At 52.9% G+C, this 25,634-nt stretch overlaps 9 protein-coding genes across 9 annotated transcripts; 5 read left to right on the top strand and 4 right to left on the bottom strand.

Annotated features, from left to right (window-relative positions):
* Window positions 1-172: 172 nt before the first annotated feature.
* Window positions 173-5,723, top strand: BD324DRAFT_649109 (hypothetical protein; the record flags this gene model as incomplete). The annotated part of the gene is made up of 4 exons (XM_022017938.1): window positions 173-1,676; window positions 1,727-2,239; window positions 2,291-3,693; window positions 3,738-5,723. 4 exons carry the CDS (start codon window positions 173-175, stop codon window positions 5,721-5,723), a joined length of 5,406 nt encoding a protein of 1,801 aa, XP_021872877.1.
* A 163-nt stretch (window positions 5,724-5,886) lies between these two features.
* On the bottom strand, window positions 5,887-11,138 carry BD324DRAFT_618212 (hypothetical protein). Its single transcript, XM_022015003.1, has 8 exons — window positions 10,884-11,138; window positions 10,407-10,829; window positions 7,591-10,362; window positions 7,283-7,551; window positions 6,960-7,233; window positions 6,247-6,911; window positions 6,075-6,191; window positions 5,887-6,025 (listed from the first exon to the last, which is right to left on the bottom strand). Exons 1-8 carry the CDS (start codon window positions 11,079-11,081, stop codon window positions 5,938-5,940), a joined length of 4,806 nt encoding a protein of 1,601 aa, XP_021872876.1. The 5' UTR covers window positions 11,082-11,138; the 3' UTR covers window positions 5,887-5,937.
* Window positions 11,139-11,291: 153 nt separating this feature from the next.
* BD324DRAFT_618210 (hypothetical protein) lies at window positions 11,292-14,323 on the top strand. The gene is made up of 3 exons (XM_022015002.1): window positions 11,292-11,646; window positions 11,688-11,806; window positions 11,851-14,323. The coding sequence occupies exons 1-3, from the start codon at window positions 11,483-11,485 to the stop codon at window positions 14,190-14,192; spliced, it is 2,625 nt and encodes an 874-aa protein (XP_021872875.1). The 5' UTR covers window positions 11,292-11,482; the 3' UTR covers window positions 14,193-14,323.
* BD324DRAFT_618207 (putative GTP-binding protein) lies at window positions 14,324-16,340 on the bottom strand. The gene is made up of 18 exons (XM_022015001.1): window positions 16,247-16,340; window positions 16,174-16,188; window positions 16,109-16,118; window positions 16,056-16,060; window positions 15,973-16,008; window positions 15,838-15,918; window positions 15,691-15,800; window positions 15,569-15,650; window positions 15,468-15,530; window positions 15,307-15,427; window positions 15,281-15,284; window positions 15,149-15,218; window positions 15,078-15,109; window positions 14,994-15,027; window positions 14,785-14,945; window positions 14,718-14,734; window positions 14,470-14,676; window positions 14,324-14,418 (listed from the first exon to the last, which is right to left on the bottom strand). The coding sequence occupies exons 1-18, from the start codon at window positions 16,278-16,280 to the stop codon at window positions 14,397-14,399; spliced, it is 1,104 nt and encodes a 367-aa protein (XP_021872874.1). The 5' UTR covers window positions 16,281-16,340; the 3' UTR covers window positions 14,324-14,396.
* A 326-nt stretch (window positions 16,341-16,666) lies between these two features.
* BD324DRAFT_607459 (hypothetical protein) lies at window positions 16,667-18,683 on the top strand (the record flags this gene model as incomplete). The annotated part of the gene is made up of 3 exons (XM_022014072.1): window positions 16,667-17,187; window positions 17,227-18,250; window positions 18,288-18,683. 3 exons carry the CDS (start codon window positions 16,667-16,669, stop codon window positions 18,681-18,683), a joined length of 1,941 nt encoding a protein of 646 aa, XP_021872873.1.
* Window positions 18,684-18,858: 175 nt separating this feature from the next.
* On the bottom strand, window positions 18,859-22,365 carry BD324DRAFT_679519 (GC-rich sequence DNA-binding factor-like protein-domain-containing protein). Its single transcript, XM_022019043.1, has 7 exons — window positions 22,065-22,365; window positions 21,004-22,030; window positions 20,740-20,965; window positions 20,518-20,702; window positions 20,270-20,481; window positions 19,912-20,233; window positions 18,859-19,874 (listed from the first exon to the last, which is right to left on the bottom strand). The coding sequence occupies exons 1-7, from the start codon at window positions 22,337-22,339 to the stop codon at window positions 19,140-19,142; spliced, it is 2,982 nt and encodes a 993-aa protein (XP_021872872.1). The 5' UTR covers window positions 22,340-22,365; the 3' UTR covers window positions 18,859-19,139.
* A 132-nt stretch (window positions 22,366-22,497) lies between these two features.
* BD324DRAFT_618200 (acyl-CoA N-acyltransferase) lies at window positions 22,498-23,549 on the top strand. Its single transcript, XM_022015000.1, has 6 exons — window positions 22,498-22,805; window positions 22,844-22,940; window positions 22,979-23,052; window positions 23,094-23,292; window positions 23,332-23,350; window positions 23,390-23,549. The coding sequence occupies exons 1-6, from the start codon at window positions 22,686-22,688 to the stop codon at window positions 23,469-23,471; spliced, it is 591 nt and encodes a 196-aa protein (XP_021872871.1). The 5' UTR covers window positions 22,498-22,685; the 3' UTR covers window positions 23,472-23,549.
* Window positions 23,550-24,885, bottom strand: BD324DRAFT_618198 (hypothetical protein). The gene has a single exon (XM_022014999.1). It carries the CDS (start codon window positions 24,673-24,675, stop codon window positions 23,614-23,616), a length of 1,062 nt encoding a protein of 353 aa, XP_021872870.1. The 5' UTR covers window positions 24,676-24,885; the 3' UTR covers window positions 23,550-23,613.
* Window positions 24,886-25,122: 237 nt separating this feature from the next.
* On the top strand, window positions 25,123-25,622 carry BD324DRAFT_649101 (hypothetical protein; the record flags this gene model as incomplete). The annotated part of the gene is made up of 4 exons (XM_022017937.1): window positions 25,123-25,150; window positions 25,191-25,311; window positions 25,351-25,489; window positions 25,533-25,622. 4 exons carry the CDS (start codon window positions 25,123-25,125, stop codon window positions 25,620-25,622), a joined length of 378 nt encoding a protein of 125 aa, XP_021872869.1.
* Between the last annotated feature and the right edge of the window lie 12 nt (window positions 25,623-25,634).

The raw sequence follows: 25,634 nt of genomic DNA, 5'->3' as shown, positions 1-25,634 counted from the left end.
AAGTTTTCCACGCGAAATATTTCAGGCCATTATTTAAGCTTAAAATCAGACTGAATCACGTGATCACCTCGTACTTGCCGCGAGATTGAACTGAACTGAAATGAACTGACATCGATGTTCGCTTGCTGGCGGCGTCTGGACTTTCTAGCCCGACTGTCTCTCTCTGTATGTCATGTCGAACCATGTCCTGCCGCCTAGACGGTCGATAGGCGTCGGAGGGATCGACAGAAATGTCTCGAATGGTTCACCGGCGGTACACATGCCAACGGCATATGATCGATTCGATAATGCCAAGAGGAATTCATGGATTGATGATCTGCAGCGCAAGATTCGACGAGGGCTGAATGGACCTGTTTCTCCTGGACCTTCGAGATCTCCATCTCCACTCATAGGATTGGACAACACTGGGCGTGACGTACTCGACGGCGAGAACCCAAATCAAGACCTGCAGAAAGATGAAGACGGAGATGACGGTCAGACACTTCAGGTCCAAGTCAATGGAGTTCATGATGATGAAGCGGTGCTAGAAGACGTCCTATCACCTGAAGTGGGAGATGAGGCACTTCTGGATGGTCTAGACCCTGACGCTGAGGATGGCGACGAAAGTCAAGAGGATCAGCTCATGAGTGATGGGCTTGAGGAAGACATCGATGAGCTGGAGCCTCAATTCGAAGATGACGAAGAGTATGAGGAGGACGCGGCATTTCAAGATGAGGAGGATGAGAGGTACAACCCTGTCGAGGTTGAGGATGGTGACGAGGAGGGAGACGATCCGGAGCTTGACGAGGAAGAGGAAGAGGAAGAGGAAGAGGAGGACGACAACGGGGAAGACGAAGACCAGGAGGTAGAGGATGAAGGAGATGTCGAGGACGTGGAAGGCTGGGAAGGAGAGGCAATTGGGGGCGATATTTTTGGAGAAGCTATGCCCGAAAATCAAAGCATCTACGAAGGAGACGGGCAAGATCTCGATAACCCATACGGCGCCGATCTAGGTGAAGACGATACTCGGGTCTATGATGAAGACGCTGGCGGCTGGGTCGATACAGTAGCACCATTGCCGGAGAGCACGAGTCAGACCGCGGGATCCATAAATTTCACAGCTTCATCCTCGTCCCTTTTTCCATCGCTTCCACCCACGACGAATCCGAAGATTCCGCAAACAGGATTTTCCGGACAAGTCGAAGATCCTGCCTCGTGGGCTAGCACATCGACAGGAATGCCTCAGGAGATCGACCCTGCGCTCTTGGCAGCGCTGGCTCAGCATATTGCCGATCCGAGTCTCGCTGTCGGCAATGAGACAGAGCTCATGAGCGGGATGCTCATGCCACCTCCCCATCAACTGTACTCTGACGATACGACTCAAGCTGCAGCTGCGTTTCTCCAATCAAGCGAGTTGGCCTCAGACGAGGAGGATCAAGACGGTCGACTCGAAGAAGACGAACCCATGTACGATCGAACCTTCATTGCGGGCCCCGGAGGAGATCACAACGATCGCTATGGTATAGAGAGTATGGATGTAGGGTTTGGCTCCGAGAGGGACGAAGAGGAGGATGAGAATGACGAGGAAGAGGAGCTCGAGGAACCTGTGGAGCAAGCAGAGCAAGAGGAAGATGAGGAAAGTGACGAGGACGACGACGAAGAAGGAGAAGCTTTGTCGCCTCCGGTCGTCTCTACTGGTATGTTGCAGCGGTGAGGGTAGCAGAGAAATACTCATCTGCTGTAACAGCTCCGCGGCGAACATCTCATGGTCCTACGCCGGATGACGAAGTCATTGAGATCTCTTCAGACGAAGAAGGCGACGACGAGCAGCAGGAAGAAGAAGCGGAAGACAGTCGAGATGGGGACGACGAACCCGAGGATGGAAGTCCATCGGAGGATTTCTCTGAAGAGGAGGAAGTCGTGGAAAACCCCGAGCCGCATACGCCTTCAAACCAAATACATTCACCGGGAACAGATAACGTTCCCTCGCCTGCAGGCCCGACGCACCAAACGCTGCCCCAGGGCGAAGCAGGACTTGATGATGCCCTGACATACGAAGATCATGGCGAATTGCCGTCTATTTTCCAGCCTGACAGCTCAACATTTGACGGGCCGCTGGCTGATCAAAATCCCTCTCCACCCGTCTCTACTGGATCCAATAACAAGATGGTCCAACATGATGAGGACGCGTATGAGAGTGAGGCGACTCCGGAGCTCGCCGACCCCTCGCTCGCTGCAAGGGTTCTCGAAGCTGTAGATGGTGAGACTCTCAGTGGGAACCTCATTCCAGGGGCTGATGTCGTTATTATAGGAGATGTCATGGAGGAAGATCCTCGAGCGGTTGCTCTCGATACCGACCTGCCGATGCTCGAAGTTGTCGAGCTGGTAGAGAATACAGAACCGCACTCCACAGTTGCCGTCGTCCCGCTCGAGCAGTCAGTGATTGTCGACATGGTCGAGGAGCGAGTAATGCTGCGACAGCCTGGAGAGGCTCAAATGGCCGATGTCAGAGAAGCAAACAGGAGAGAGATACAGATACAGTTCGAAGAGGAAGTAGTGCGAGTCGAAAAGCCTATCGACTCCTCTGTTGACCGAATGGACGATCAGCCGATGGACTCTGTGGTGGACGTGGATATGGACAAAGTGGAGAGCAGCGTGGCGCGTCGCGAAGAATCCAATGGTCGTGACTTCTCTGCTCCTTCCCCGTTGGTAGTGCCAGAATCGGCACCTGATCTTGATCAGAGCGAAGACACCATGGAGCTCGACCTCATGGTGGAGGAGCCGGGAAGCGGCGACGATGAAGATGAAGATGAAGATGAAGATGCAGATGAAGACTCTGACGGGGCCGACGAGCCCTCGCTTCCTGATCCACACGAAGCACCACGAGATGCCTCGATGCCAATCCCATTCCTCCTTCGAACACCAAGGACCAGTCAATCTCCCTCGGCTTCCGTCGTTGTTGCTCCATCTGAAGCTCCACCAGTCGTAGCTCTCTTGGCCGAAGTGGAGATCATCGAATCAGCAGAGATCCGCGAAGAATCACCGATCGCCCTTCCTGACCCTCATGAGCGACCCCCTGATGCCATCATGCCCTCCCCCCAGATCCCTTTCGATCCAACCTCACTTGATGATCGACCTCCTTCCCTGATCGTCGAGCCCCCTACTATCCCGCCAGATCCTGACACTGTCACGGCAGGGGCTCCGCTCACTGAAGGAACAGATACACCACCCGCCCTACCCGATCCCATGCTTGCACCTCCGCCGATAGATACCGATAGGTTCTCCTCGCTCCAAGCTTCGGACTTTGTCAACACTCACTACAGCCCTACGCCTTCTCTCATCGTCGAACCTCCAGATCAGACTCCATTGCCTAGCTCTATAAAAGATACAGCTCGAGATCTTGACCGAGAAGAGACACCAACTCCACTGCCTGATCCAAAGGCGCCACCGCCGGATGCGATCCTTCAACTGCCGGTGCTCGCTCCTGGTGACATAGCAAAGGTCACTCCATCTCCCTCGTTGATCGTCGAGCCGCCTGTGGATACTCTCACCTACTCGACAGCCACAACGCCCGGTGTGCAGGTAGGATCAGAACGGGACGCGTTCATGAATGAATCTGAGGCCGTCGATGGATCGGATAATCAGCAGGCAGAGCTCCATCACATTACCGACCTGGACTCGAGCTCTTTCGAGAAAGCGGAGGATTTTGAAGCTGTAAGTGAAGACCATGGTCATGAAATGAAGCTCACCAGGCTCAGGAGCCAAAGCAAGACAATCCTAGCCTAACGTTACCTGCCGACGTTCTCCCACAACCAGAATTCATCCCGATGAGACACCATCACGGTTCTCGTCAGCCTAACAGGCAAATGCCGATCAGGTCCCGTACTCGATCGAGTCAGCAACCGTCGCCTACACCTGATCCCGAGCCGCTTGGTGGCCACATGACTCGATCTCAATGCTTCTATCGCAAGTTACATTTACGGGAAGATGTGTACGATGCTGTCATCTTGGTGCCCCAATGTACTGTGATCGACAAGAAGGCTCTGGAAGAAGAAGACGCCGAAGATCTTGGTCAACCCTCGCCGATGGACCAGCTGGAAGGTTACACGGAGGAACGACGAATAAACGTCAATCAGCCCTTAGTCGATGATCCTTTAGCTGCAAAGCTTCACAGGATCGTAGGGCTGGATGTTGTCAACGAGGGTCATTGTTATCTCCTTTCGGCGTCCGAGAACGTGCTTATCCCGGCAGCTGTGGAGGAGAAAGAGGACGAGAAGGCGGCAGAGGAGCCAAAGACGCCAGAAATTGGTCCACCCGCCAGTCAAGGATCTACTCGTCGACGCCGAGCCAGCGGACGCAAATCGGCTGGGGAGACTCAAGCATCAGGTCCAGCCTCAGATTCACCGAAAGTCCCAGCGCGTCAGACTCGCTCAAGCGCTCGAAATGCTCGTCAGTCTATGGAACCGAGTACTAGCGAGGTGATGGCGAGTCCACGCATGGATCGGAAAGCCAACCGATCCTCTGCATCTCAGGCATCTCAGCTGGATTCTCCTAGCGCGACCCTGCGTCGAAATCTGCGTCGGTCCACCTCCTTGGCTCAAGACGAGATAATAGACAGTCCAGCCAAGCACACCAGAAGCCATCGACAGGCAACTCCAGAGGATCATCTAGATATGCCCGAATCGGCGGACGAGAGTACACCAATGGCTGCCGACGGCCCTGCTAAACGTACGCGTAGTCGCGCTAGCTTGACGCCGACGCTGGACACTCCGGCACGCAAACGTGGTAGAAGGCACGGGCCAAGAGCTAGCAGTATTGAGGTCGGTCGCCCCGGTACGGGTGTTGCGGATGCGTTGGGTCTGGCGGAGCCTCAAAGGGAGCCCGAACAGGACGCCATCCCACGAAGTGCGGATGCGGATATGGGAGAAGAGGATGTCCAAGTCCAAATCATTACTCGGTCCGGACGGACTCGACGATCCACCGCCAATCTATCGGAAGACGCAGCGTATCGCCCTGCGGAAGACGAACACGAATGGGCAAGCGAGTCGGAAGAGGGTGTTCAAGTCGACAATGGTGATTATACACGGGGAAAGCCTCGCAAGACGCGTAAGGGCAAAGGACGAGCCAAGCACTCACCAGTCGATGTCAATGATTCGAAGCTCGAGATGGAAACAGACGGCATTGACGTCAAAGTCGAGTCTGCCCCTGACCATGTACGCGATCCATCGGCGGATACAGACGCAGCCACGGATATAGTATGGGACGAATCTGAGGAAGTTGTGCAAAAGCCAATTGGAAAGCGTAAAAGTCGACGCTCTCTAGCGGCGATGAAAGACAATATTGCGTTCAAGTATGATCCATCGGCAGAAGCGACGCCTGATGATGCTGGATCCGAGGTGATGGGCGATGATTCCGACGCGCCTACACCTGGGCGTATGGCCAGAGGTCGAAAAAGAAAGCAGAGACCTACTGGAGCTATGGACGATGAGGGGACCCCTGCTTGGAAAGAGGGCAAAGGCGACTACTTTGAAGACGATGACGGCAACGATGATGGAACTGCAGGCGGTCGTGGTGTGGTGCGTGACGATATTGGGACGCCTAGTAAACGCCGGGCGGTCGAGGGCGAATCTCATTCGCCAGTCGCTGTTGCGACTACCTCGTCCACTCTCGAGCCCACGCCTGGCAGTAATGAAACGCCGAAGCCATCGATGTTTGGCAGATTCTGGCCATTCAGGAAAAAGTGAGAGGATAGCCGGCCTGTCATTCTTGCACCTGAGCATAAAAATTCTTGCGAATTGTCAGATCAGCATTGCAGTCTCTTTCACGTCAGAATTGTACATCATTATAGGCTGCAAGTCACATAGCTCAATGTAGGAGCAAGCGAGGTATACGATGCATGAGACGAATCACCGAAATACAAAAATTCAAAGGGACCCAAACCAAAATGGAGGAGATTGATTATAGCAGTTCGAGCTTTCGCTCATGGTAAGAATTTACGGCTTCATCCTTGAGTTTCCGTTCACGCCGCCAGTCCTGAGCAGAATTTCTAGAATCGAAAGTCAGCCTTGGTCCTACTCTGAAGAGATTCGCTTCACCTGGCGCGAATGGCGCCTAGCACAGCTATCCCGACGGCCTTCAGAGTTCTCCTAGGGCGCGGCATATCAGGAATAGGGTAGCCCATAGACGCGATCTGCTTCAGGATGGCCTGTTCGCTGCGGCGGGTCGTTAGCATGTCGATGTACCACAGCAGTACACCATCCTACTCACTTGAGACTGTATCCACCGACCAAGAGCAACAGATAACGCTTCTGCAGTGACAGCGCATTTCGGAATGTAGCTTCGCGAGTGAACTTGGCTTTGAGATATTTGACTTGTGCCGCGAGCTCCTTGTGTTGGGCCTTGAACCGAGTCCTCTGGTCAGCCAGTGCGATTTCTAGGCCCGAGTTGCATTGATGGGACGTTTTCCACAGCTCGAGATCAGAACAATCTTGCCTTGCCTCTTTGAGCAGTTGCTCGCAGTGATCTCTCCCTCGTCGAGCCGTGTCCAAATCTCTTTGGCAAGCCGCGAGCTCTGCTTCCACGTTCGGATCGGACTGCTTCTGCGCTGCTTGTAGTCGCCTCAATTCGACGCCGAATCGCTCGTTCTCGATCCGTTGGGCGCGAAGATCGTTTTCGAAGAGAGCCAGTTCATCTGCTGTCGACTGTTTTTCGCGCCTCATCGAAGCTATACGTTCCTCTGCGGTCCTCAGAGCCTCCGTGCGATCATCCAGGGACAATTCCAGGGATCGGACTTTGACTCGCAATTCACGCAGCTTCTTCTCTAGCTCCTGAATTTGGATCGAATCTGCAGCATCATGTCCATCTCTGGCTTCTAGCCGCTGCTGCATCTCACGCTCTAAACGCTGAATCTTGGACGCGGACAAGCGCAACTCCTGTAATACAGTCAGAGATATGCTCACACCGTCATGACCTTTGCTCACCCGTTGTACGGATTCGAGATCCCCTTCGACCTTTGCCTTCTCCAATGTCAGGCGCGTGATTGTCGCTTCGGTGTCGCTTTGCAAGCGCTCCATATCCGCCAATACTCGATCATATTTTGCGTCACTTTTCGCCCTGACCTCAGTGATAAAATCTCGCAATCTGGCATTGTCATTGTGGAGCCTCTCTTGCTCGGCGTCGTAGTCTGCCTTGGCGGCAGCAAGCTGTTCGTTGACAGATTTCAGGGCAGCCTTCAACCGTGCTTCCATGATGGCCCTGATTACAGCATAAGACAAAGTGCCCATGATTCAACGCTACCACTCACTTTTCGTCCTTATCAAGCATGTGCTCCGCATCTGAAGTCTTACTCTTGACTCGCATCGCCCGCAGCTCTGCCTCGAGCTCTGCGATCCGATCCTGAGCACTGGCAAGTCTTTCAGCCAGATTCAGACCGTTTAGTCCGGCCGCCTCCAGTCGACTGAAGTTGGCATCGAGATGCCCGTTCGCCACGTCAAGCTCCTTTTGCAGATATTCCATCTGGGCCAGTAACACCGACTCATTGGCATCTCCGATCGTCGTCTGGAGCCAGGACATCTAATGCTCGTCAGTCCTCTGCGGCGACGATGCTCTCACCTCCATCATGGGACCTGGGGTCAGGGCTTTCGTAGAGAATGATTTGCGTGCCAAAGGTGTGGCTTTGAAAGGTGAACCTGCCGCCTTGAGTCCAACAGAGGTATCTCGTGCGCTCGCCAGGCGTCCTTGAAGCAGTGCCTTTTCTTTCTCCAACGATTGGATGCGCATGTCCTTCATGTCGAGGACTGCTTTGCGATGAGAAGCCGACCCCAGCTCGTGCTTCAGTCGGCCAATCTCCTTGAATGCATCCTCGAGCTGTTGCTCCATTTCCGCAATTTTGTCGCTCTGTTGTGGTCCGACCGAATTGAGGGACTGCGACAGCGATGTCTTGCCCCTGAGACTTTCGAGCTCAGCTTCCTTCTCAGCGAGATTCTCCTCTGCCTCGTCCAGCATGCGGTTCAAATGCTCAACATCGTTCTGTAGGTTTTCGGCGTTCTCCTTTGCGTCAGACATGGCGTCTAGATCAGCTTGAAGTGTTGCAAGCTTGTCGTTAAGATTCTGTATCTCCTTGTCCTGTTGCTCCAGTTCCTCCTCGAGTTGGGCGTTGATGGACTCCAGATCGCGAGTCTTCTCGGGATCCCCTTCGCCTTCGGATGCCGGGCTGGGTTGCGCTTGCTCGCTCAAAGCCTCTGCTCGTGCCTTCCCCAGTTCCTGCTCTGCTGATCGAAGTTGAGCCAGCGTCTCAGCTAGCTCCTTCTGTATGGACTCCATTCTGTGGTCCAATTCCGCGCGCTCTTTTGAGGCTACCAAGGAAGTCTGTTTCAAATCTTCAACTTCTGCGGCTCTGGCTTGCGAAGCCTCAGTGGCAAGCCTGAGTTCCACATTGATTTCCCCAAGCTGTTTCTTCAGTTCTGCCTCCCTTTCGCCCTGTGACGCTCTACTCTGCAGCTTTTCCAGTTTCGACGCCTCTGACCGCAGTCGATCGGCTTCCAACTTGGCAGCGGATAGCTCCTTCTCCAATCCACTGACTTGCTCCTCGAAACCGGAGCAGATTTCTCCGAACTTCTTCGCATGCTCTTCGGTCTTTCGAGCATAAGAGGCTTGAAGTTCCGCACGCTCCTGATTGGCTTCCTCGAGCTTTTGGGAGAGCTCGTCGACTTTCTGATTGACAGCAGTGGTATTACCCTCACTCGATCCGAAACCATGAGCGACGTCGAGTTCTCGTTGGAGATCCTTAATTTGACCAGTCTTCTGGATCAAATGGTCCTCGAGAAGGTCCAGTCGTTCCACCACTTCTGTCACAACGAAGTCAAAGTCGGCGTCTGAGAGCCCTTCTAAGAGGGCGCCGGCGGGGAATGTCTCGTCGTTGCTCCGCTTCTCGTCGACTAGGGACATTCGCGTTGCGAGCAGGTCCGACATGGGAGGTACATCCTCGTGCTGAGCTTGCAAGCTCGAGCCATCACGGGGCAACTCCAGAGAACCGTTTATGTCGCTGTTGTCTCGACGATCCCTGAATCGTTCTGACAGCATGTCCTGGCGAGAGTGATTTGCCTGGTCCATCTGAGCACTCAGATTGGCAAGCACATCCACCTCTTCGAAATCGATTCCGGCGTCTCGCAAGATGCCGATGAGTCGGTCAACCTCGTCTCGCCATGCTTCAGCTTCTCTTGCCAGACCAGCATTCGTCTCTAGTAACTGCTTGTTCATCGCATTCAAGTGACGGTGTATTTTGACCCCATCAGCTCGAGATTCTGAAAGGTTTCTGAGCGAACCGCTGCTGGCATTTCGTCCGGTGGGAAGAAGAATAGTCGGGAAGGATGTGTTGGCCCGAACAAGAGGTCCGTTGGTGCGAGAGGCGCGATGATCGGTCGTCAAATCGGCGGACGACGCCACGGATACGAAGGACTCGTTGGCTTGAGTGCGATTGAAGTCCCCACTGTGCGGCTCTTGACTGGTCGCTCGGAATGAGCTGGGCTGTCCGGGCATAGCAGGTGAGCCATCGGCGAAGCTGGCTGGCGAGGCATTGGAGACTCTGCGAAGAGGATGAGGCGTCCCACGGACCGCTAGTCTACGGGATGGCATTTCTGTGGAGCTCAAAACGGCGATCACATGATTCTTGCGCCGTTCTGCATCGTCCAAAAGAGCTCGAGGTGTCGAGAAATCGCTACCTTTGGAACCCCTAGATCCGACACTTCCAGGAGTGTATGGGAGGGACGCGGGCGATTGTTTATTTGACATGGTAACGTCGGTCAGAGGAGCCGCGTAAGGAGTATGCTGCTTGGAAAATGGCGACATGTGTCTTGGCGATTGCAATCGACCCATTCCAGGGGTAGACATGATATCCGAGATCACGCTCTTGGAGGGTGTTGGAGCCACTGATTGAGACATGTCTTCGGGAGCTGGCAGACTTGGAAGACTGGGCAGTTCGCTATCGTGCAGCTCCGTGGCTGAGCCTCCACTTTCGATCGAGTCGTCGTAATTCTGGGACGCATCGCGAGCCAGCCGAGGCGTTGACATGACTGTGATCTCTCGAGATGGGCCCTCGGGTGTCCCAGTGGGCTCACTAACATCTGTAGCGCTGTGATCGCTGTGAGTGAGGCTGGGAATCCGAGCGGCAGGTATGTGAAGAGCGGTCTGATTCGACTGTGGGGTTGAGGCGGTCCCTGCGGACGAAGATATGGGTGATAGAGCTCCAGGATTTTGTCCAGAGATGGTGGGGCGAGGCATATTCGACACTCGCTTGCCAGGACGTTGATGAAGTACATGCCCATTCGAGAGGCGACGGGTGTAAGGGGTCTCAGTAAGCGGGCGGTGGAATTCAGAGTCCCGAGACTAAAGGAGGTGAGCATTTAGACTTTTTTTCTCTGTAGACTAACCATCACCGATGTGTCATTGAGAGGCACCGATTTTTCGTCTTCCATCTCGGTTCCCTCAAATGACGACTCTGGGCTAATTTGTTCGCCTGAGAAGCTTCGACTCATCTCGCCTGGTGTGTGCCACTTGTCTCTCGTGGTTCCTGTACTACTCTTCAGACTGCGAGCACTCTGAGTCCGCTCCATCTCGTTTGAGCCTTGAGCAGCTTGAGCTAGATTCGGACGAGAGGGTCGTGACTGCAAGGTGACCGGAGTAGATGTGCCTGGAGCACTGACAGCGTAAGGAGAGGGAGTTGCGCTGTTTTGACGTTGAGGTGGGAATGGAGACCCGGATGACGATACGTCGGTCGGAGTCGTATCGGCTGGAGAAGATTTTGCCAAACGGGGGATATAGCTTTGGCGGAGCGGGTGAGGCGTGGCCATGTCCTGAAGATGAGAAAATCAACAAACAAGCAGACTGGTGTCACACTGATAGCTCACACTCTCATTTGAGCTCTTTTTCAAAGCAGGCGACTGCATCTCTGTCGACTTGTCCGACTCATCTTCTTCCTCCTCGCTGGTCATTCCATCATCCAACCCATGCTCAATACTGGGTAACGAAGGCAATTCCACGTCCTCCATCTGCTGGACCCTCCTCAACACTCTTGATGGAGTATCCATGGGATATGCTGTGGCCATTGTGACTGCAGCAGAGGATAAGCCCAAGCACCACCCTTGAGGATAGATACAAAACAGTACATTGCGTTGAAGCACAAACAAAACTCAGTCGCGTGAAATCTGCTTCCGTCCTGCACCATTTACGTAATCTTGTGACCCAGGTTTATTCGGACGCTCCGTTAAATGGGATTCGCCACTCCACCTGGAGATTTTAGTTCAACCAGCCACCAGCCCATCCCATCGTAACGTTATACTCCGACCACGCCCGAACAACCTGAACATTACCATTCAAGGGTGCATCATCGACCTCGCGTCTTCTCTTGGGCCCATAGATTGACTCAGCGACCCTCAATGGACTTCTGAGAACCCAATCATTTCGGCACGCACCATCGCCTGAGACTGAGTGACTCATCACATCACAAATGCAGCCTTTTCACGCTCCTTCAAGATCGGCGTACACGCCCTCTGTTCAAGATGACTCGACTCACGTGGAGAAGGAGTCTCAGAATGGCTCCGAATTCGCTTCTCGACTCGCTCGAGAAGCGGCAGATGGTGTTGTGAGGGATTATGAAGAGAAAAGAGACAGGTGAGGACCGTCATTATCTCCTCACAGACTAACAATCAAAGGTTGGACAAGGCGATCGAGCAATCTGAATATCTCGTCGCTGGACTCAAAAACTTCAACCGAGACCAGTGGCCTGTGAGATATCCCAGCTTGAAACCAGCAGAGGGATCAAGCTCAAGCGGTGAGCTTGTCACCATCTCGGGACTTTGTCTGACGTGGTTTCAGGCTCTGCCCGACCCACCCATCGTCGAACTCTGACTTATGCCGATGAGCCGACAAAATCTGTAGATGTCGTCATTGAGCACACACCCGTTTCTCGTCAAGCAGTTCGCAGAGCATTGACAACCGTCAACTCGTCTACCCCAGCATCTCCCTCCTTCCCTCCTGTGGATGCATCCACGAACCACTCAACGGCAAGCGATGATTTCTCCGTGTTGAAACTGGACCTCAATCTCGGAGCGACTCGTCACGCCAAGACCCTCATCACACATTTGGAAAAATCTTCCATCTCTTCTCTGCTTGACAATCGCCTATCAGCGTCATTGGACCATCTCAGCTTGCTCCGCAAGCGTATACATGATGCTCAATCACGAGTGCTCGTCACTGGAGATCTCAACGCTGGAAAGTCGACTCTTGTTAACGCTCTGTTGCGGCGTCCAGAGGTCATGCCGACCGACCAACAGCCACTCACTACACGGTTCGTCGAAGTTGTCAGCGCGAGGGAGAATGGAGATGTGGAGGAGATCCACGTCTTGGATCAAGGGGATAAATATGAACCCTCGGACAAATCCACATATACCGTTCAACCGATCGACAAGCTCGAAGCAATCGTATCTGATGAAGAGAGCGATGCCTCAAGCCCTCCTCTCCGTGTCTTTCTCCGAGACCACTCCGAAGGCCTGAGCAACCCGTCGATCCTGCACAACGGCGTCGTGGATATTTCCCTAATTGATGCGCCTGGCCTCAACAGAGACTCGATCATCACGACCGCCAACTTTGCTCGCCAGGAAGAGATCGACGTAGTTGTCTTTGTCGTCTCTGCTGCCAATCACTTCACCCTTTCAGCCAAGGAGTTTATTTGGCAAGCAGGTCATGAAAAGGCTCATCTGTTTATCGTGGTCAACAGATTCGACCAGATCAAGGACAAAGAGAAGTGCCGCCGAATCGTCCTGGAGCAGATCAAGCAGCTCAGCCCAAAGACATACGAGGATGCGGCAGATCTCGTACACTTTGTCGACTCGGCTAAGGTGGCCTTGGGCATCAACGACGAGGACGGCGATGAGATTGACGAGACATTTTCGTATTTGGAGCACTCGCTCCGATCATTCGTCTTGGTAAATCGGGCAAAGTCCAAACTCGGCCCAGCTCAGAACTACGTCACACATCTTCTGGCAGATGTCGAGCTTTTGGCTTCAGCGAATGTTCTGGTCGCCAAGCAAGAGCGCGAGGCTGCTCGTAACGAATTATCTCGAGTCAAGCCAGAGCTTGAGACCCTTAACAAGAGCAAGGACGGTTTGGAGGAGAATCTGGTCAACGAGGAGGAGCGCGTGACAGGAGAGGCAGCATCGAGGAGCAAACAAGCGATCCAGCGAGGTTTGGAGCGAATCAGCCGGGGGGAAATGGCCGCACCGGCACCTCATCTGGAACTACCTCCCTACCCCGGTCTCCTTGGGGTCTGGGACTATGCTACAGAGGTGAAACGGGTCATGCTCGCTTCTCTCGATTTTGTCGTCTCGCTCGCCGAAAGTGACGCTCGGAAGCTCACAACACAAGGTGTCGACACCATTTTTGACATCGGTGACAAGTCATTGCCTTTGGATGTGGAGCGTTCCAACCGAGTGTTCAACCCCAACGCCATGTTCTCGACTAGAATAAAACCTTCGCGTCGAAATTCTGGAGTTGCGCAAGTTGGACTTGGACTCGCAAAGCAACCCAAGCTGGCCGATGTCAACCTGTCCGACATTCTAGATATTCAGCATCATCTATTCCTCGCTCGATCGACACTCCCGTCTCAAACCCCCCAAAGCTCAGATTTAGTTTCCTTCTCTCCCGAGACGAGCCTTGGTATGGCGTCTCTGGCAGTGGGTGCCTTCTCGCTCGTCGGCAACAAGTCTGGCATACGATCTTTAGTGGAGAATGTGGTTCATGTCTCGGAGCTCGCTTCCAATCCATCTGCAAGGAAATGGATCGCGCCCATCATCGGGGTGATGGCAGCTGGAGCGGTCGCCTACGTGATTTACGAACTTCCTCGCTCCATCCCTCGCAATGTCGGACGTCATCTACACGCTACGCTGTCTGTTACGTCTGGAGCGGAAGAGAGCGACGCGTCTTTGATACCTCTTCCTGAAGCAGTCTCTAGTCGAATCAGTGGAGAAGTGCGCAAAGTCATGCGTATCGGCGCTTGGGACCTTCGAGAGAGATTCAGAAAGGCCGTAGAGACTCGCGCAGAGGTGGTGAAAAGCAGCGAGGAGGCGGACCGTAAGGCGGGTCTGGCATTGAGCCAGTTTGAAGATGTCGACAAGAGGATCGGAGCGATCAGGGAGATCATGGCGGATCTAAAGGTGTAGAAACCGAAGGAGGGCGAGCGCCTTGAAAAAATAACCACTGCTCAAAGAGATATTGAGAGACATTCTTAATTCGTGTATGTTGCCTACTGTTTTGCTTGGCTCGCGATGCCACTCCTTCATGTATCATAATGCATCGATCGATACAAGCAGAGATGGTGCTCAAACATACATAAATACAACAGGTGATCTCAGCATGAAGACGCGCTACTTGGTGATGATGCTGACACTGTGACTCGTTCAGCTACAACCAAGTTTCGTTATGCTTGGATCAACTCACACGTCCTCGTCCTGGACCAAATGGGTCAATCCGACTTTTTGCGGTTGGGGATTGAATTTGCTAGATTTTCCCCATACCAGAGCATACTTGAACTGCGAGGCCAGACTCCGATGAATACCGTGGCAGACAGTCTCGATGGTCGCTCCTTGTCGCAAACAGATTGGGTCAGATAGATCGGGGATTTCACCACGTTTCTTCGTGTACACTCTGGCGGCGGTATGAGTCGAATCATTCACTTCATGCCTCACTTTACGAGCCCCAGCTCCTGCGTGTTCGGTCAGAGCAAATCACGAGCCAAGAAAGCGAGGGACTCACCTGCCATATACGTTCCAGCAACCAATCCAGACCCAGATCCATCTCACAACTGATCATCACGGTCTTTCCATCGCCCTCACGAGCCATCTTATCCAATGTCTCCATGGATACACCGTCAATCTTGTTAATGACGGTGAGGGCAGGGATATACTGCCTCGTTCCTGCCAAAGGAGTCAGTCCCAGCAGCGAACGTTGATTAAAAAACTGACCTAAGAGCACATCGATGAACTCATCCGTTGTTATCTGGAAGACTGATCAGTTTGAGAATATCTTTTGGCCGGTATAGTACACACATCCTCCCTGACCACCACGTCACAATTGTGTACTGTGTCAATCAGCTCTTGATCCTGCAGGCTGAACGCACTCCTGTAGGTTTGCAATATACTCTTGATCGTCCGCTCGTCAGTCTTTGTCAGTTTGACAGTGATTGTGACCTAAAAGATCAGGGGTTTGGATCAGTCTCCAGGAAGTGACCCACAGTGACCTGGATCGAGTCAGTGCGCCTACAGTCTTGCTCCACTCACTCCTCCTGCGGACTTGGGCTTGAATACGACATCGGGTCGCCTGGCATTCAGCCGGATACCGACTGCCTCAAGCTCCGTCTCCAACTGCCTCTTCTGCTCAGCAGACTTGGTAGCGTCGACTATCCGGGATTAGATCTGATTACAGGAGACGGTACATACTCATTAATATGATTAAATCTGCTGTTTTGGCTACCGCCACAACCTGTCGTCCACGTCCACGTCCTGCGAGGGTCAGTTTGAATAACATCATAGTCTCTCACCTTTCGCGGCATCCTGCACGATTCCCGGAAGATCAAGTAATTGAATTCGAGCACCTTCGTATTCTAAAACTCCTGGGATCGCCTACAGCGGATCAGTCCGGGCTCCTTTCCGACAAGCTTACGGTCAAGGTCGTGAATTCATAAGCTCCCGTCACTGATTCCGTTTTTGTCGTCTTCGAAAGCAAGGTCGATTTCCCGACGGACGGAAATCCTATCAGGCAGACTCGAGCATCTGGACATGGTCAGCTCAAGTCGTCCACAGGGCACACCTCCGGATTTTAGAACATCGAAGCCTTCCCCTTTGGCACCTTTCTTCTCTGGCTCCAGTAGCTGTGCCCGATATTTGGCCACTACAGATGTCTCCCGTCAGCTGATGAGCAAACTAGCGTTACATATGAGCTGACATTTGGCCTTGAGTTGTCCCAGGTGATACTCCGTCGCTAGCGAGGATCAATGGCCTGCAGCGGCAATCGATAGGAGACGTTACCTTTACTGATTGGGTTTCAGTAAGGACCAAACTCTTTGCTAGCGGTCACTCACTTCTTCTGCGCTATTGTAGGTACCAGAGTTAATTCAAAAGCCGGTAGCCGCTCGCTGAGACTCACTCCTCGACATCTCCTCTGCGATGGGAAGGAGCAGTGTATCAGCCTTTGATACCCTCAGTAGTGTAAGACTCACTCTCTATCTCCTCAATCTTCTCGAGAACACCCATCTTGATAGTTTCCGCCGTGAGCAGTGGTCAGTCAATGTGGAACCTGGCAATGAATGGTCAAGAGCATTTTCAAGATGATCATACAAAGATCTCTCGGATCCGACAGACCAACCCCCCATCGATATTGCCACGTCATGGTATCTCGTCATGTGGGGCTCCATTCGTTTCATCAGCTGACGTCTCTCTCTGGGGTATGCTCCGTGTTTTTCTCAGGTTTTTTTGATTATTATTTTCCCACACGTTGATGAACTATCCGCATCTTTTGAGAACTTTTGACTCGTTGTCATTCTGCTCCAACTACCATAGACTTCCTCGTTGACGTTGACGAAGCAAGAAGCCCAGAGCTGAGCTTGTTGCAGCAGTCGCGACTCTGAAGTCGCATCAAAATGCCCACATTCCACCCCTCGCTTGGAACCACCACTGTTATCCAACTTTCTCACGACGCCCCAGAAGCAAAGTATGCTCATCTCACTTTTGAGATAGTCTTCCAAGAGGGCGAGGACACCAATGGTCAATGGGAGATTTGGACAGACTTGGCTCTTGTCGATGAGCACGGCAAGCGAATGATGGATGACGGTGCTTGGCACGGCATGAAGTTTGACAAGGTGGTAGCGAATGAGACGGACAACGCTCAACTGATGCAAGGGGAATCCTCAAATGTACTGTATCTGGATGCCGAGAAGGAGGAACACTCTGCGGCGTGTGTCACCATGACGGCTCGTGGGGTGATTGAGGCGAACGAGGGATCTAATTGGTCATACACGTTCCGCAGGGTCATGGAGAATGGCGAAGTGCAATGGTTAGGCTGGGATGGAGGTAATGGATTCATCAAGGTGGAAAAAAGTCATGAAGGGAGCGTGGCGGATTACGACCAGGAGGCCTTGGCTGTGTGTCTGCCGGATGCAAGGTGAGGACCACCATTCAACACTTGCTCATCTCTGAACAGCTCGAGCTCGATCTCGGTGCACACTCTGCCCACCAGCGAAGCTATCTCCGCGCATCTCGTCGCGGCTGCAAGAAAACCTCGAACACATTCATTCTATCGGTTGAACGAGTCACCAGTCTCAGGAGATGCCCTCTCACCGCATCTTACCTACGGGTTCGTCACTTCGTCGGCATCAGAGGGCTTCAGACTGGATCCGGGATCTCATTTCGACCAGATTCAGCAATTCTACCCTTCAGCACAGACGGCTCTTTCAAGTGCGATCACGGATAGCGCATCTACGCTCTTTGCTGGAGTTCATATCGTGCAGGAGCAGCCTAACATTGCGGCGTTTCATATCAACAAAACCGAGAAGGGTTCGGATTCGGACGCAGGCCGGACATGGCTCGGTATCTTCGCATCTTCGAGGCGTTCTTCTTGCACCATCTCGGTCGAGGTATCGAAAGTGTCTGAGGACGGTCACATGGTCGCCGCCATCACCAAGTCAGGCAATCATCATGTCGTGATGGAGGACAGCACAAGCAGCAACAACCTCAACGTCTGGATCCCTCCTGGAAAGGCTGTCGTCCACCTCATTGGCATTCACCCTTTCCTTCAACTCCGCGGAACAGGTGACGCAGAACCAATCTGGGTATGCATACCTGGCGCAACCTCCATCGAAGCGGGAGAGGAGGAAGTCGACTCTGGTGTTCCCGAACTGCCCGCTGAAACAAGGGAGGTTTTGGAGGAAGAAGACCACGGTTCCGAAGGCGAGCAATTCAGCTTTCATACGGAATCGATTCCTGAACTGGAAGACGAGCATGTACGTGAAGTCGAGCCTGTGAGCAATAAATCCTCATGGTGGATACTCCGACTTGTCAGTCGCTTCCTTGTCAACCTGCTGCACGCTTTCCTGTCGACTCTTGGTTTTGGACCCAGTTCGACGAGGCGAGTGACCCCTGCTCACGGAGACGGAGCGGACGATGACGAGACGGATTCCGGTGCGAGGACTCCGGTCGAGCCTGATGAGACGACCCCTCTGATTCAGGTGAGTCGCCCTCTGCTTTTTTCATCACTGACTGTAGGCGGACATGTCTCGATCGACGTCAATCACCGGTGGTCTCTCGGATGGGATGACAACTCCACTCAAGCAACCCCTGTCCCTTTTGACGGTTATACCACCGACAAATACCGGATCCTCCGCCCGAGACCTTGTTCCCTCACCTCTTTTGACTCCATTGGAAAAGCGAGTCCAGATCCGATCTTACATCAGGTTCTACCTCCCAACCATGAACCACGGATATCACTGTCTCCTGCCTTCAGGCACGACTTTCCAAGGCAAGGTCAAGGTCTCGCGTCGACAAGGGGATGACTGGTTAGAGGTTCCGGTCACCGAAAAGACCCGAGAAGGAGCGTGTACTGAGCTGGTCCTGGAAGGTGTGAATGGCGAAACTCAGATCGAGATGGAGACAGTCCACTAGGGCCACAAACAACGGAAGGAGACTGACCACGGGACGTGGCTGGGAAGCACGAAATTTTAGACCTCATGAACTATAGAAGTATCGATACGTAGCTTGTATTCTGCAAAAATCACACACATTTCCTGTCTTTGACGAGATGATTCATGCACCATGTTTCATAGAGCTTTCACAACATCTTGGTATGTCCATCGGGATGACAAACAGGATTTGCCAAGCTCTGGTCAATGGCTTGTTGGCATGTTCTCCCTCCTGCTCGCTCCGCGCTTTCGGTCGTTGACCGCACCGCACATAGCAATGTGTCTGATAGGCCGACAGGCTCACCCAGATAAACACATAGTGAATCGGACGCGGATTGAAATATGCCTCGACAGAGTGGGCTTGCCCAGATGCCGGCGCGAGCGCTGCTCGTGCATACAGTACAGAGGACAGAGGAGCGTCTGACACCCCTGAAGACTATTACGCACTAGCCCTCTTTACCATATCCTCCAAGGACACTGCTCTGAAAGTCCCGTCGTCACCCTGAGCAAAGACGGCATTCTCTCCAACGTAGATTGTGATACCACCTTTTCCAGTGACATTCTTCGCGACGCGGAACAATGGCTTGCCGGTCGAAGCATTCGACTTGCCAAGTGGTACGAAAATGAGGTCGTTTTGAGTGGCATAATCTTCCGCGAGGGATCGAAAGGTGATCTCCATGTCCATTGTAGGCTGAGGAGCCGCAGAAATTGCAGTGTGCTTGGATTTTGACCTGGATGAGGATGACGTTTTCGGTGGAAGGGGTGTGAACACTGGTTTGGCAAGTTTACTGGGAGTTTCCACCCCGAGCTGCGAAGCTTGATCCATGAGCTGAAGTGCGGACTTGAAGCCATATTGTACCCCTGGCATGTCCAGAACAGGCTCTGGGAATCGCCCTTTCCACCAGAGGAACCAGGAAGCGATCTCGTCACCGTTGCGATTAGGCTGTATCAACCAAATGTATAATGTGTCCAAAAACTTTGGGAAGAAATTGACCTCGAGCAGTTGACAAAACGTCGAGGCGCGGATGAGCTTATGCCATGGCAACACCCAATCTTCGAGCGGGACCATATCTTGTTTCCGAGGATTGATGGAGAAATCGTCCCGCAGACAGACACCGAGCTTGGGAACAATGTTGCGGAGCATGAGCTCGTCCCATTCCTTCGAAGAATAGATCTGACGGGTCAGCAATGCTGCTATCCAAGACACTTACATCCTTCTTCCACCGCTCGAGCTCTTGAGGGATGCCATCACTGACAACCCATTTACGCAGGACATGTCTGATTCTTCTCTTGGCGAGCTCCAAGACTTCTTCTATCCTCGCACCAAGCAATGGCAGCCAGGGAAAGACGATCGTAGCGAGTGATCGGCTCCTACCACCGGAACGTCTGGTGTCCCATTCGTCGATAGACGAGCGGACCTTGGGCAGAATGAGCTGATCAAGGACATTGTCAAGTACAAAGGGTGGAAGCAAGGGCTTCCAAGCTTCTAAAAGCTGCACAGGCTTCTCAGGATGTCTGGCATCCCAGTCGTTACTGAGTATCAGCAGCATTAGGTCAGGAATGACTCACTTGATGGCGGACCGCACTTTTGGAAGCCAGACATTCCAGAGCAGGCTCTCCCAAGGCGTCATGACTACTTCTGCTGAGTGCGATGGCACACGATCAGTGACCAGAGCTTGTTCCTCCGTCTTAAGGTTATACGCTTTCTTCCACCGTGTGAGAGCGGGTAATAGCTTGTCGGACGATTCGAAAGGTTGCCAGTCTGCGAATTGCCGGCGCAACTGAATTATGAGTGATCATCGAGGCTCACGACTCACAACTTGAGAGATAGCACCGACGATCACCTCGTCCATGGCTAGAGACCTGTACTCGACGTCGCCGATCAGTGTATTGAAGCACTCTGTAAACGAATCCAGATCGGGGCTCGTTTTGGATCCCTCCTCTGCCGCGAGCTTGGCAATCGTAGCGACAGTCGTCGTCAATCGCTCCAATCGAGTTATGCCTAAGAGTGAGCTAAGCCCACAGGGAGACCAACTCACGACTCGTCGTCTCGTCTATACGCCTCTTAGCCAGTTGTTCCTCTCGAAGAGCCCATCGTCGCTTCTTGTTCACCGCCTTTCCTTCTCTGGCCAAAGCGTCGACATGTATCTTTGCCTCATCGACAACGAGACGAAGATTGTGTCGGAGTTCGGGCAATTGAGTGGCGTCCGAAGTTGGCGTCCAACTGGACAGTGACAAGGAGGATATCCCTTGCACTTCTTTGAGCTATCCATGTCAGTGCAACCTCTGAGTATGTGATTCACCTCCCCTCCTCTCGCATCAATGACCAATCCGACCTGTTGCGTTTCTCCTGCCTCTGCCAGTAATTGCTCGTACGTCTTATGCTCGACCTTGACCTTGACTTTTCTCTGCTTTTTCCAGCTGTCTCCCATATCTTCCTCCGTGCGGTTTGGTTTGGAACCTTTCACTCCTCGCCGTTTCGGTTTCTCCTCCTCCGAATCCGAAACGATCTCTCCTCTTCGCCTAGCTTCACGTTTGCTATCCTCTGTCCTCGTCCCTGATCTGATACCCTGACCCCGCATCACACGACCGACTTCCACAGGGACAGCTCGACCCGAGCGATCTTTACCCAATCCTTCTCCTGCACTCCAACCCATATTCCCCAACATTTTTGCAGCGATACCATAATGCTTGTCGATCCGGTTGAAATGCGCTTTCTCCTGAGCTGTGAGCTCTACTTTTTTCGTTCCAACAGCGGGCACGGCGCCGTTTCGTCCTTTGAAGCTCTGCTGAGCCCGTGCGTAATCTGAAGGTCCAGCTTCAGGCTCAGGTTCAGGAGCCTTCCGCCCGAAAGCACTGCGGGAAGAGTCCTTCACGTCCTCGGAAAATTCATCGACGTGATGGGAGGTGTCTCTGCTTGAGCCGAGTCCACCATGAGACTCAGCACCTTCCTCAGCGGCTGCTCGAGAAGATCCGATACCACCTCTACCACCACGCTTCGAGGAGCCTAATCCTCCACGACCACCACGAGAAGGTCCCGAGACAGGCGGGGGAGGTGCGACTGCTTTGGCAGAACCTATACCACCGGTACGAGTGACAGGCTCATCGTCGTAGTCCGTCTCCCTAATTCGAGGGGACGGCGGTCGGGCGTCCGAATCGTCCTCGTCCTCGTCCTCGTCCTCGTCGTCCTCATCCTCATCTTCGTCCTCGTCCTCATCCGATTTCCCTGATTCTATTTCCCTAGATGACTCCTCTTCTGGATCCTCTCCACGTTGTAATTCTACCTCTTGAACCGCTGGAGCAGAACTCTTCGGCACGAATGATGGTGCTCTGGTGATCAGCTGTGTCGATGCGATAAGCTCACTTAGTGGTCCTGCCGGCGCCTGATCCATTGCGAGCACCTAGTCCTCTAGCTCTTCTTCCTCCCTCTCCATCACCTTCTCCAAAAATGCCCTCCCAGGCAGCTTCCTTACCACGTCTAGCTACTTTCCTCCGCTTCGAGCCCTGTTCGAAAAGTCTACGTTCAGCTCTAGAATCTTCATTTGCATCCGAGTTGAACTCTTCGTCCGATCCCGAAGGTTCACTGGCATCCGAGTCAGATCCGCCATCCGACATGTAGTCATTCTTTCGCCGTGGCATGGTGTATGGATGGTCAGTCCATCAAGCGCATCTCAGCGAAATCTCGACGTTTATTATTATTCAGTGGCCAAGGAGGAATAGTGTTTAAATGGTCCCCCTCTTAATTAGCAGTGCACACCTTTGTTTCAGAAATTGCGTCAATCGCTATCAAATAGTTTCAACAAGCCACAAGTTCATATTTTGAACCACACAAAAGTCAATTCGACGGCGACCGGGGTTGCGATCGTGGTTGCGGATCTTGTATCAAGGTCTGACAGCAGCTACACACCCCTATCAGAAGCTACCACAAAGCACACCTGCGACATTTATTGGTCCCCCTCCTCTCGACTATTATCCACCGCGTTTCATGCAGCCAAGCCTTCCGCATGCCCTGGAGATGACCCAAGATCAAAGGGAGTTGGATCTCTTGTTCGATCCAAGCTTCATCCCAGAGTCGGCAAGACAACAGCTGGATGCTGATTTGACGGTGAGCAGACGTGCCCGAACCCTCTGATTCACTCGCAGATACGCCCACTCGCTTCGACCGATCACTCGCGCGGGCACTTTGACCTCTTATCAATATTGACTATAGCGCCTCCGGTCTCGCCCATCGTCTACGCCAGTACGTCGCGAATTGCCAGAGCCACTACTGACCTTCAGAAACCTTTCGGAATCTACAATCATGCCCAAACACGTACTTCACAGTTGTGATCGTCTCCAAGCAGACAGATCAGGCAAGCCAAAACCCTAATAGGGCATCGCTAATGGTCATCAGCTCGTGGCTTGCGGTTCCATCATCGTTGAGCGAAAGTTCACCCGCGCAGCAGGCATGATTGGACATATCGAAGACATTGCCGTGTCCAAGTCGATGCAAGGGAGAAAGCTGGGCTTGAAGATCATCAACACGCTCGAGGGTATCGGACGCGCCATGGGCTGTTATAAGATTATCCTGGATTGCAACAAGGAGAACATCCGTAGGTCACTGTGGCAGTCAAAGCTGACCACATATATAGCCTTTTACGAGAAATGCGGGTGGGTCAAATGTCTCCGATCAACTTACTGACTTGCTAGCTTCAAGCACAAAGAATATCAGATGGTCCGATACATGGAGGATCCGCCTGTTGACCATCCACCGACCCCTTCCAAACTATAATCAATGACATGGACGTTTTCTCCCCTTCCACCTGTACTGTAGCCATTTGATGATTCTCGCCATGCATATAATTAAGAGTGTCATACCGTAGCAGGATCCTATCATCTCAGATCGTTAGGGAACATACATCTACAACGTGATGTCAATCTTCGTCGCTGACTAGGCCAATCGTTGTCGATTCTCTGGTCTGACTACCCCTCGCTCTAGCTTGTCGTGCGGCGAACACTGAAGATCTCACGGGAGTAGGTCGGCCGTGGAGGGTCGGTGAATCAGATGGTGCTGTAGAGGAAATACCGGAGCGTCGAACGGGATCGGGCACAAAAGGTGTTGGTGGAGCTCGACTTGCCAGTCTATGCCATCTCCGAGGCGTTCCCTGCTCTCTCTCTTGTGCGGTGGAATCGATCTCCGTCGGCTCTTCGGTCAAAACGCCAACATCTTGAGCTTGAAGCATTGCCTCTCTCAAGCGCCTAATTTCCATCCGTCTGACCATGGCATCTTCTTCTGCCTCAGCTCGTCGGATCTCACCAAGGTTCATCCCTCCATACTGCAGCTGAGCGGCTCGTCTTTGTCCAGGTATCTGCGCCCCCAGTTCCGGAATATGACGCGCAGCGAGCCGTCGACTATTCTCCGGAGCGTCAAAGAATCCAATGATATCTTCTACTCCGAACCCTCTGGGTCGCCTAGCAGGTTTTGCAGGAGGTTGTTCCCGCTGGATCGCTTTCCATGCGTCTGCCTTTTCTTTCCGTTCAGCTAGTAGCTCTGTTTTTTGCTCTCCCTCAGGTAGAGATCGTAACTTCCGCTCGATAATTTGATCGACCATGATATTGGGGACGATTGGAGTCCCTTCAAAAACTTCCACCCGACAATGTGGACAAGTGAGATTCTGATTGACCTTGATCCACTGCCACGCACATGCTCCACAAAACGAATGACCACAAGGGACAAGAGCATGAGGTGCTCCGAGGATACTCGAACAAATTCCACATTCTAGTTCTTCGTACCATGATTCAGCCATGACCGTTTTCTCCACCTCGACAGCGACCTCTTCAAATGTTCGGATGATCCGCGTCGGTCGCTTCTTGGCATCGGCTGTGAGACTCCGTGGTGCGAGTGAAGGACGAGGTACAGGCATAGCATGGAGATTCGTTTGTGCTCGAAGTAGAGGCTCGCGCGAGGGTCTATTCCCGCTTGCGCGATCTGACATGGCGGATCGCGGCTCAAAAGATCCGATCACCGAGGCAAGGGATGGGGCAGCTGTCGGGCGGGGTTTGATTAGGCAAGCACTCGAGTTCTCAGCAAGAGATGAAGGACGTTGAGTCGCTCCTGAGATCGAGCGAGGTCCCCAAGATGTCACATGAAGACTGCGGTTGACTGCGGTAGTGTCGAATAAAAGAGGTCGTCAACGGAGCTGCCGAGAACATTAAATGAAATGAGAGTCCGCGGGGACTTTTCACAAAGAAAAGAACTGCGAGGTTGATTACGTCATGGAATGACCTCAAACGAAGCCAGAGGGCGTTATCTTATCGCCTGGTCTGGCAACTAATCCCACTCCGAACATTTCTCGGTGCGATTTGAAGGCGGGACAGAGTCAGACATCCGCCCGCCTCCTTCCCTTGCCCCCTCTCCCCCTGGTGACATTCGGCCGCTGACGATGTCTAAATCGCCCATCACCTGCCACGGTGAGCCTAGCCAGCACGAGGTCCAAGCTCATCCGTTCAGTATTAGACTCATCCATCGGAAAACCAGCACAAGGTGTAGCATGTACTCTGGAATGTCTATCACTGGATCCGCTAGACGATTCCGTGACGTCTGCAGCTCTACCGTCAACCTTGGCGTCAGGGTGAGTGGTGAGCTCCTCATGGAGAATGCTGAGTCCAAGCGTAACCGATGCGGATGGACGGTGCTCTAGCCTGCTGGAACCAACTTTTCAAGTCGCCAAAGGAGTGTACAAGATGGTCTTCCAGACTGGCGCATACTTTGAATCAAGAGGCGTAGAGACCTTTTTCCCGGTGGTCGAGGTGAGCGCTAAGTACCGAGGACATGACTGATCCCCGCTCTCAGATCACATTCCGTTTCTCCAATCCAGACCAACATTATCATGTTCCGCTCCTTCTCAGTCCGTTCTCCTATACTACCTACCGTGGAAGCTAGGCCTGCAAAAGT

The sequence above is a fragment of the Kockovaella imperatae genome, assembly GCF_002102565.1.
Source record: "Kockovaella imperatae strain NRRL Y-17943 chromosome Unknown BD324scaffold_3, whole genome shotgun sequence".
Classification (NCBI taxonomy): Eukaryota; Fungi; Basidiomycota; class Tremellomycetes; order Tremellales; family Cuniculitremaceae; genus Kockovaella; species Kockovaella imperatae.
Note: the sequence above shows the minus strand (reverse complement) of the source record. Positions and strands in the feature narration are given on the sequence as shown.